This window comes from Gastrolobium bilobum, unplaced genomic scaffold, assembly GCF_033153095.1.
Source record: "Gastrolobium bilobum isolate Gb01-03AN ecotype WA unplaced genomic scaffold, APGP_CSIRO_Gbil_v1 utg14059, whole genome shotgun sequence".
NCBI lineage: Eukaryota > Viridiplantae > Streptophyta > Magnoliopsida > Fabales > Fabaceae > Gastrolobium > Gastrolobium bilobum.
Genome location: NW_026897249.1, coordinates 79,853 through 90,010, shown reverse-complemented (window position 1 = coordinate 90,010; position 10,158 = coordinate 79,853). Strand labels below are relative to the sequence as shown.

Genomic DNA, 10,158 nt, shown 5'->3' with positions numbered 1-10,158 from the left:
ACTATAAAGACTATAATAACTCTGAAATAAATTAAAATTACAAAAATATCATTATTTTCGCTCAAAAACGACGTCGTATTGAGCTTACTGCAGATAACTTATCTACAGAAACTATAGAAAAAACGAACCCTTGAAAAATACCACGCTACTAAAACACACATAGGTGTCTACTCTGTTTTAGTAAATGCATTAATTACACATAAATTGTTAAACATTATAGAAAAGAGAGCAGTTCAAGTCTTTAGAGGATGGATTTCACTTTAGCAACAAGTAATTTTATCTTCACTAATTTTATTTTATTTTTAATTATAAAGACTGATTAGCAACTGTAAAGCCAAGTGTGTATGGGATTAATTTGATTCTCAGGTTTCTTTTCTCTAATCTTGTATGGAGAATGTCTTGCCTTAATCTAAAAAAAAGACATACGTATATGTCTCTGTATTTTGTTTGTGAACAATGGAGCGAACACTTGTGTTTTACAAGATAGATAAAGATGTTAATTCTATCTATAAGATTACACTAATAGGTAATTAATTTATTTAATGATTAATATATTTATATCACGTATTAAAGTTGGCTCTTCGAAGGAGAGTTTTCCCAGTAACAATTTTTTATCAACTGAATCTTTGAATTTTTACCTATTTTTAAATAAAAAAGTTTGTTCTAAATGGCATGCCGTGATCTTAGTTGGCATAATGTATTTAAGTTTCTGCCAATTAAAATATACACTTATGATCAATACTCAATGACAATAAAAAAGCTCACACTTTCAATTTAAGCTGCATAATCACAATAAAAAAATAATACATAAAACTTAAAAAAAAATCCATCCAGATAGTAAATACTGTATTATGGGGATGTTAGGTAGGAGAGTTTTTTTTTTTCGAGTGCCTAAGAAAGTTGAGATAGGTTTCCTAGTTACTATGTTTGTTTGGTAAGAGATTTTAAAAAATTTGCCCATCATTCACATTTGCATAGCAATCTCAGTTTGTGTATAAAATAAAATAAAATAGTCATTTCAAAATACCACCCAGATATTCTCATTATCCCATCAAATCAAAAAGTAGGAAAAAAGCAATAAACACAAATATCTCTTCTCAAAAATCTTCTTTATATTTAGTCAAGGGTTAGTTCGGTAATTTCATCTCATTTTTCTATCAATATTTTACCTTCATCCAAACATAGACTCAGAAAATTTAATTCAATTTTTCCGGTAATATTTCAGCCTACCAAATAATTTTTTTTCTTTTTTAACTTTCTTACAAAATTTATTTTTTCACCATATTCTTAGTAATTGTATTTTTCTGGTAAAAAAAAATTTCTCTACGCCCTATTATTATTATTTTGCATAGACATGATATTTTATATCACATAATTTCCTGCCATTCCTGTAACTGGAGTCTCTTAGTACGTCGCATGATTTCCCAACTAATTTCTTTTTGTTATTTTTGGAAAAATCCCATCACATGTTTATTTTATTTTATTTTTAAAAATTCAGTCGAGAAATTTTCAGGGCATGCTTCGAACTACAAATTTTTTTAAAAAATAAAAATTAACGTGTATGTTAGGTGCTTCTAAATTTTGAAAACATTGAAAAATCATGATATAGGAACTACCCAAATACAATTCTCAACTGAATATTAAAGCCATTTCAGCGTGACAAAAAACGTCTTGAGCAAAATAGTAAAGCCAATTCAGCGTGACAAAAACGTCTTGAGCAAAAAGTGTAGAATTCGATTTCATGTTGCTGTAAAGACAAGCTAAGCTTCTACGGGAACATGTCTCGTGTCGAAATATATTTTGGTTTAATGCAAGAAAACGACGCAAAAAAAAAAAAATTATTTAAAAATATGTGACAATTGCATTGTAAGGAATACGGAAGCCAATTTGAAAATATGTTCTCACCAATTTCCCTCATGTAGGAGTCAAGTTTCAAGCTGCAAAACCGGTTTCTACATCTATAGACATACTAGTCTCTTTACCCTTGCTCTATCTTTTGTTCAAATCTCGAATTATTATTCAACGTTGTGGTTATATATATTATATATATATATATACATGCTTGAGCTTTGAACTTCACCACAAAAGGAGAGGAAATGAACATCATGGATTCAGAGAAGAAGAGTAGAGATGCTCCTACAACACTTAAGTTTTTTCAAATGGGAATATGGTGGTTCTCAATGTTGATCTCTCTTGGGTACATAATGGTTTGGATTATGATGCCCACAAACACCTTCTTCCTGCATTGGTTACCTGACATTCAAGCAAAGACAGATACAATATTCTTCGGAAAACAAGGTCTGTCACTATAAATCTGAACGTTAGATCCTTTAGCATGCTTTTGTAGTACTTGCCTCTTCACTCTCTCTCTCTTTCTTTCTTATACACACAAAGAGACAAGCACTATTAGAATAGAAGATGACATCTAAAATGCACTCTTCAATATATATTGTTTCCCTAAGAATATACTTATCTTATTCCACCCTTAAGTTTGACTGCTCCACAAAGTAAGAATTCTTGCAAATCATAATGTTGGTGAATATGATATACTAAGTTCAAGTTCTTTATCCAATGGTATTACTCAGAAACTAAAATGTATGTATATGAGAAGAGTAACATTTACTAATTAATTACTTTTAAAGAAGGAAGTATGAATGAGTTGATATTCATATTACTTTTTCTTCTTTTTTTCAATTATGTCTAAAATATAACTACCTATATATGGTCATCTAATATTTCGCCAGTCAATGCAACTATTTTATTTTTTTTCCTTCCTCTCTCCTTGCACAGGAACAAACTTACTCGTTTACACATTTCCCATTTTATTTATGACCACTTTGGCCAGTCTATACCTTCATTTGGAGCAGAAACGTTCTAATCATAATACTGAAAGGTACATTATTTCATACCTTATTTGTTTCATCATTTTCTTTTTCTTTTTCTTTTTCAATATTAACGCCTGACCAACCAAATATGTTTGACTGATTCATTGTTTTTAGCAAGGTGGAATTTATAGGATTGGCATCATGGAAAAGACCATTGCTTGTAAATGGTCCTCTTGGGATTGTCTCTAGGACAGAGCTCGCTTTCATTGTCATGTTTGTTTTACTATTAATTTGGTCCTTCTGCTCCTACTTACATGGCATGTTTGCAAGCGTGGTTACGCAAGCAGCTAACTATAGAGAGCAAGTGTAAGAAAATACCTTTAACTCATTATTTGATATGAATTTTTATATCATAAAATATTATTTGTTACCAAATTCAAATACTTTTTTTTGTTCATAGTTAGTGAACAGGAAAGAGGAAAATGAAAGTGAAATGCAAACCTTAATCTCTGAAGCATCGTTTGTTAATGCATTCCCAGTAACAGAATGGTTCTTGTTGCACAGGTGGGAAGCCAAGCTGGAAAATTCAGGCCTCGCTTTAGGCCTTGTTGGGAATATTTGCTTAGCTCTTCTGTTCTTTCCGGTCTCAAGAGGGTCTTCAGTTTTGCAGTTCATTGGCCTAACTTCAGAGGGAAGTATCAGGTATCATATCTGGCTAGGACATAGTGCAATGGCCCTCTTCACAGCCCACGGACTAAGTTACATTGTTTTTTGGTACATGACACATCAAATGTCAGAGGTAAATAATCAGTTGTTGCAATTAGTTGTTCAATGTCAATTGCTTTTTTTTATGGCACTTTCTGTTATGCTATAATTTCCTTGATCAAACTCAATTTACTTTGTTATATCATTTTTTGGGACTAGACACACCAAATCTCAAAGGTCACAATCAGCTGTTGCAATCCACTTGTTCAAAGTCAATTTCCTTTTCTTTTCTTTTTTCTTGGCCATTTTTCAATCATAGACTATTACGCCATCTTCAAACTATGCTTATAACCATACATCACAATCCAAAAACTTTTTGTTGCAGTTATTCACATGGAACAAAGTTGGCGTCTCAATTGTGGCTGGAGGCGTATCTTTGTTAGCAGGATTAACCATGTGGGCTGCTACCTTACCTTCTATAAGGCGAAAAGTTTTTGAGCTTTTCTTCTACATTCATCACCTTTACATTGTTTTTGTAGTCTTCTTCGTGCTACATGTAGGAATTTCCTATTCTTGCATAATGCTCCCAGGATTTTACCTATTCTTGATCGATCGGTACCTGAGATTCCTACAGTCCCAGCAGAATATTCGGTTGGTTTCTGCTCGTGTTTTGCCTTGTGAAGCTGTTGAACTGAATTTCTCCAAGAATCCAGGTATAGATAGAGAATGAAAGAGACCCTGCGAAGTTTTTTTGTATGAAATGTGTATTATTGGCTCCATTTTAAGTAACAAAGTCTGTTTCTCTCATTTTACTACAACAGTGCTGTGCTATGCTCCTACGAGTATCATTTTCATAAATGTTCCTAGTATTTCCAAGTTGCAGTGGCACCCTTTTACGATCACCTCCTGCAGCAATACTGATTCTGATACCTTAAGCATTGTCATCAAAAGCTCAGGAAGCTGGTCCCATAGTTTGTACCAGAAGCTATCATCTTCATCTCCATTGACCCACCTTGATGTCTCAATTGAAGGACCATATGGACCAGCTTCAACCTTTTTCTCAAGGTACTGGAGACTTACTAAAGGATCCCCCTTCCTCAATGTTTTCATGAATTTTCATTCTTTGGAAGATTTCAGATTCAAAACATAAAATTCAACACAAATAGATCTTCTTTTTTCTTGATTAAAATTCATTTTTCAAGCAGGCATGAAATGCTAGTGATGTTTAGCGGAGGAAGTGGCATTACTCCTTTCATCTCCATAATCCGTTCGCTTCTGTTTAAGGCCAACACTGAAGGGGGCAAAGCTCCTAGAGTTCTTCTCATATGTGCCTTCAAAAAGTCCATTGATCTTACCATGATAGACCTCCTTCTCCCTGTTTCAGGCACTGCCCTTGACAACTCACTCTTGCAGCTTCAGATTGAAGCCTATGTAACAAGAGAAAAGCAGCCAGCAATGAATGACAGAAAGCATCTTCAAACATTATGGTTCAAGTCAAATGCATTAGATGAACCAGTTTCTGCAGTCTTAGGACAAAACAGTTGGCTCTACCTTAGCATTATAATCTCATCCTCCTTTATATTATTCCTTCTACTCGTTGCCATCCTAAATAGATATTACATATATCCAATTGACCATAATTCAGACCTGATATACCCTTATTTCGCAAGGTCCATTCTAAACATGTTATTGATATGTGTATCTATAGTCATTGCAGCTACATCTGCTTTTCTCTGGAACAAGAAACAGAATAAGGATTGTAAGCAGATGAAAAACACTTACACATCGACTCCATCAACTTCTCCGGGCTCAGTATGCTACAATGCTGACAGAGAATTAGAGAGTCTTCCCTTCCAATCCTTTGTCCAAACAGCTAAAGTACATTATGGTGAAAGACCTGATGTAAAAAGTAAGATAATTTGATTATTTTGTTCCAATTTTTTCAAATTAGTTGGGCACATATTTTTTCCTTTCATGCAGTGCTATTTCTTAAAGTTCATTTAAATCTTTTAATATTGAATATTTTTATGCTAAATGATTTCAAATAAAAAAATTAGTGATCTATCAAGTGATGCATATTGAAACATGCAACTGAAATTATGGGATTGTTAACATAAGTTTCCAGCTACGTTTTATCGGTCATAAAAAGTAAATAACTGCTTCAAATGTTCAAGTAAAAAACCTAAACAGGAAAATTTTTCATTCTCTGGCAGAAATACTCTCTGACTGTGATGGATCAAGCATTGGAGTTCTTGTTAGTGGCCCAAGGAAAATGAGACATGAAGTGGCATCAATCTGTACATCATCTTCAACAGATAACCTACATTTTGAGTCCATTAGCTTCAGCTGGTGACATCTAAATGCTGTATGCATTATTTTGTCACAAATGTCTTCCTCATCTAAGTGCGACACTCAAGATCTCTAGTTTCATGTATACTCTTGTAATACAAATAACAAAAGTGAATATTCTGTTTGTACATGTTATGTATAATGGATCACTTTACCATATATACTATGATTAGTTAGGTGAAGATGTAATCTGATGGCGTGCGATGAACTCCATAATCAATTGTTTCATTCCGAAACAGAACCGAAATTGCGTTAATCCTAACAGCTTCCCGGACAAGTGCCACAACTGTATAGATGGCACAAAATCTGAATTGTTTTCTTTCATCCCGCAACATTCGTGGATTTCCTCCGACAAAACTACTCAAAATAAAAATAATTATTACTATTATTATTTTGAAGGAGGAAGAACAAAGGTATTGTATAATTTAATTTAGATCTTTCTATAAAATGGATAATCCACTTTCATCTCTAGGCTCTAATGAATTTAAGCCAAACAAGATAAAATTCATTACTTTTTCTTTGTAATTTTTTAATTATGTACTATTAAAAAAAACTGTCAACATATACCTGCTGCCAGATCATAAGTTTGAAGAATTAAAAAGGATGCAGAGTTAGTAAGATAAGATTTGGCAAGAATTGCTACTTCAAAAGAAAAACACCAGATACTTGAACCTGTTTCCTCTCTTATTTTTAAGTCATCTTTACTGCTGTTTCATTGTGTAAAACAAGCTTGAAATTAGAGGAGTTAATCATGGTCACAGAAGTTTACTTTCAGCCATCAAAATCTGTTTATGAAATAAAATAATATGAAAACACTACCTAGCAGACCAAGGGCCCCTTGCCCATTTGCTTTGTGATATTGCTGCTTTAAGATCATCATTAGAGCACACATCTACAATATTACTGCAAAGCAAAATACTGTGCTCGTCAATCTGACTCTGTAAGGGATGCAGATGTGCATGTGTGTACAATGGCATGTCATGCATAATTTGAAAACATTAAAATTAAAGAAAATATATTTCTCCAAAATGTCAACAACAACAAAAAAAACTATTGAGTTAGTCATGCTGTACTAGTAGTCTATAATCAAGCCCATGGAAATAATCTATTGGAGCATTCTTAAATCATAGAAGTCTAACAAACATAGGAAATCCTCCATTCCAATTGTTTGCTCGTATAAAAGATTAAAATAATTTTTTGTAACAACAGAAGCCATCAAAGGTACTTTTTAGTTTATTATGACATTAAAAAAAAAAAAAAAAAAACCACTCCCCGTTAAACCCGACTAGCGAGTGTGGGGTGGAGGTAATCCTTGTACGCAGCTTTACCCTTACATAATTGCAAAGAGGCTGTTTCCTGGATTCGAACCCATGACCTTTCAGTCATGAAAGAACAGCTTTATCACGGTTCCGGTTCGTCCCATTTAGTTTATTATGACATTCTTTTAGTAAATTGTTGCACTAGTAGACTTGGTTTGCTCAGTAAAGTATATGACGGGCCTCTGGAGTCTATGAAAAGGTTGCGCCCTACTCTTGTGTCTGATATTCCTTGAGGTAGTTTTTTTTTTCTGTGTTTTGTTCTGTTGCTTTGTGAGAAAGAAATACTGATATCTTAATTTTCCTGGTGGTAGTCACCTCCAGTCTTTTACATCAATCTGATTTGCTGGTATCATCATTTTGATATCAGAGCAGTTTCAATCCCGATGGTGCTTTATGGTTCCATGGTGCTTTATGTTCCGAAGGAGAATGGAAAACAGTTTAATAGGGGGAAGGGGGGGATGTAATTTCCTAAAGAAATTCACAATATCATATCAAACATTCGAGGTTATTAGACAGTCATATTATTAGTAAATAAAAATTAAATAAACTGATACAACAAATGTACTCCACAGGAAGATCTGCCATAAAGTGCGACATCAATTACCTGTGTTTCAAAGACACAGAGAAAGTTTTGCCCAAGGTTGAAGCTGGTTCCCCTCTACCTGTATTACTTGTCACCCATCAATGCCATCATGGCCTCAATTGTATAGGTCTTACAAGCCTCCAGCAAATGTTTCTACTTTATATTTTCGACCTGTAATAACAGATATTGCAGCTTGCTAATAAGCAAATCTGGTATAGAGTCAATCATCTAGATAGCCTGCAGTTGAACACCAGTATTAGGTCATGGTAACTGGATCATTTGACTAAACATGTGATTCACAATGGTTTCACTAGTAGGTCGAGAACCTCTAACAGCCTCAAGAAGTGCAAAAACTTAAGTCAAGACCACGGATGAGAAATTCATTTCAACTTACATAAAAATTCATTTCAAATGTGAATTTGAAAGCAATAGCAGAAAACGGTAACCACCACGAGCTTCTTCCTAAAGTTTCTTTCCACCCCCAACTGTTATTCAGGGCTAAAATCCTCGAAATGACTTGCTTCTTTCTTTATAAACTAGTATAGGATAAACTGCATAATATAAACCATAATCTCAGCAACTTGTTCTTTAATCTTTATATCATTCCTTCCCTCCTACATGTAATTATTGTCCAGTCCCGAAGCGTATCCGTATGTGGCGAATCACCATTGTCCCACTAACCGGACCCGTAATCGGGTAAGCTTTGATTTGAAGTTTTTGAAGTTTTCGCATAAATGATAAAAAAAAAAAAAAATATGCCAAATTACACTCCGCCATGTCTATCTTTAAGCAGTGCGCTTTTTTTCTTTGTTGATAGAAAAGGATTCTTATCTGAATCTGAAAACCTTAATCATCAGAGCAGTCTTAATAGAATATTATTTTTCCTGTTATAAACAAAACGAACCACCAAAATAGGAAAGCCAAGAGATAAGCGCATTAATAACGAAAACCATTCATTGAAATGACTTGGGCATATTAAACCTTTTCAACATTTCTTACAAATCTCGGGTAACAGCAAAACAACATAAGGTCCATCATCCTCTTAAAACACCACAATAATTGCCACAACATCAGTGGCACAAAATATCAACTATATCGAGTTCTTTACTTGCAGGGGAGAAATCAATTTTTAGGCAATTTTGGTGTCTCTATCAACTTGAAATCAGCAGCAAAGTCATTCCACATAGCTAATTTTGGAGTCTTGGAATGTGCTGGGGACTCATGCTGAATAGACAGAGACTGCACCTCGGCCAAGTGTTCCGGCACCTCCTCCAATTCCCAGCATGGACTATCACACTGAAGGGTGCACAAATAGTTAGGATAAACAAAACTGGAAAAGACAGACCAGACAAAACATAAGGAATTGCAAACCAACCTTCAGTTTAGGTGGTTCAAAGCAAATTGTCATGGGATCATCTGAATCTGATCAAATTACAAATCAAAGAATAAGTAATCCAAGTTCCAGCCAAAATGACACAATGGAAAAAATGAACAGCACTACCATTCCAAAATGCACAATAGAAAATATGAATGTAGTAATTACCATCCCCAAGTTCAATAGTCTTGAAAAATTTAAGCACATCCACAGTTTCAAACTGTGATTTGATACATTCTTTGTGGTTGTGCAACATTCGTTCTTCAGCAATTGCACTGAGATGAAGAGATTCCTCTGTCAAGGAACTTGGCTTCAGGTTGTTTTTATTTTTTATCTCTGGAACATGTGGCTTCCCCAAGTTTGAAATGTCAGAAAGCGCTTTCCTGCTACCACTAAGTGATTTCTCAGAAGCTTTGATGCCTTTCTTAGACCCAAGCGGTTTTGATACCTGACTAACAGAGAGCTTGCCTGTGTTTACTGAACTATCAAGGCCTTTCTTTCCATCTACTTGGTTTATGGGCTTCCCTGCGTTGGATAGATCACCAAGTGGTTTTCTTCCCCCAGCCCTAGTTTTCCTCTGTCCTGTAAAATCTGCCTTCCCAGAAACAGTTCCTGCTCCTGCCACCAGCATTAAGATTTAGCCAAGGCATGGTAAACACAAACAGTTAAGGTGAAACATGTTTAAGCCAAAAGAATCAGAAGAATACCATTAATGTGGGCACTGAGGTTTTGGTCTTGAAACAAGCGACCAGTTCGTGTTGCCATTTGTGTTAATGTGACCGATTTTCAAATGAACGTCCTGCGTATATTGCACAAGGGGTTAAGCCATCTTAGAAAAGTACCACATCTAATCCTGTCTTCATCTCATCATTATTTTCAGGAAAACTCAATAAACCCCTAAAATTATCATTTGGCACCAAAATTCCCATTCAAGATATCAACTTTTCACTAGTTCCTTTATCTTATTAAACTGGAGAAAATTAAAAAAAAAAATGTAAAATT

The 10,158-nt window shown here is 34.4% G+C and overlaps 2 protein-coding genes across 2 annotated transcripts; one reads left to right on the top strand and one right to left on the bottom strand.

Moving 5' to 3' along the window:
- The first annotated feature begins 2,105 nt into the window (after positions 1-2,105).
- LOC133305197 (ferric reduction oxidase 2-like) lies at positions 2,106-5,883 on the top strand. Its single transcript, XM_061505332.1, has 8 exons — positions 2,106-2,298; positions 2,791-2,893; positions 3,000-3,191; positions 3,390-3,624; positions 3,916-4,243; positions 4,352-4,595; positions 4,736-5,439; positions 5,744-5,883. Exons 1-8 carry the CDS (start codon positions 2,106-2,108, stop codon positions 5,881-5,883), a joined length of 2,139 nt encoding a protein of 712 aa, XP_061361316.1.
- Positions 5,884-8,903: 3,020 nt separating this feature from the next.
- LOC133305196 (uncharacterized) lies at positions 8,904-9,921 on the bottom strand. Its single transcript, XM_061505331.1, has 4 exons — positions 9,864-9,921; positions 9,325-9,774; positions 9,127-9,203; positions 8,904-9,077 (listed from the first exon to the last, which is right to left on the bottom strand). Exons 1-4 carry the CDS (start codon positions 9,919-9,921, stop codon positions 8,904-8,906), a joined length of 759 nt encoding a protein of 252 aa, XP_061361315.1.
- Positions 9,922-10,158: the final 237 nt, after the last annotated feature.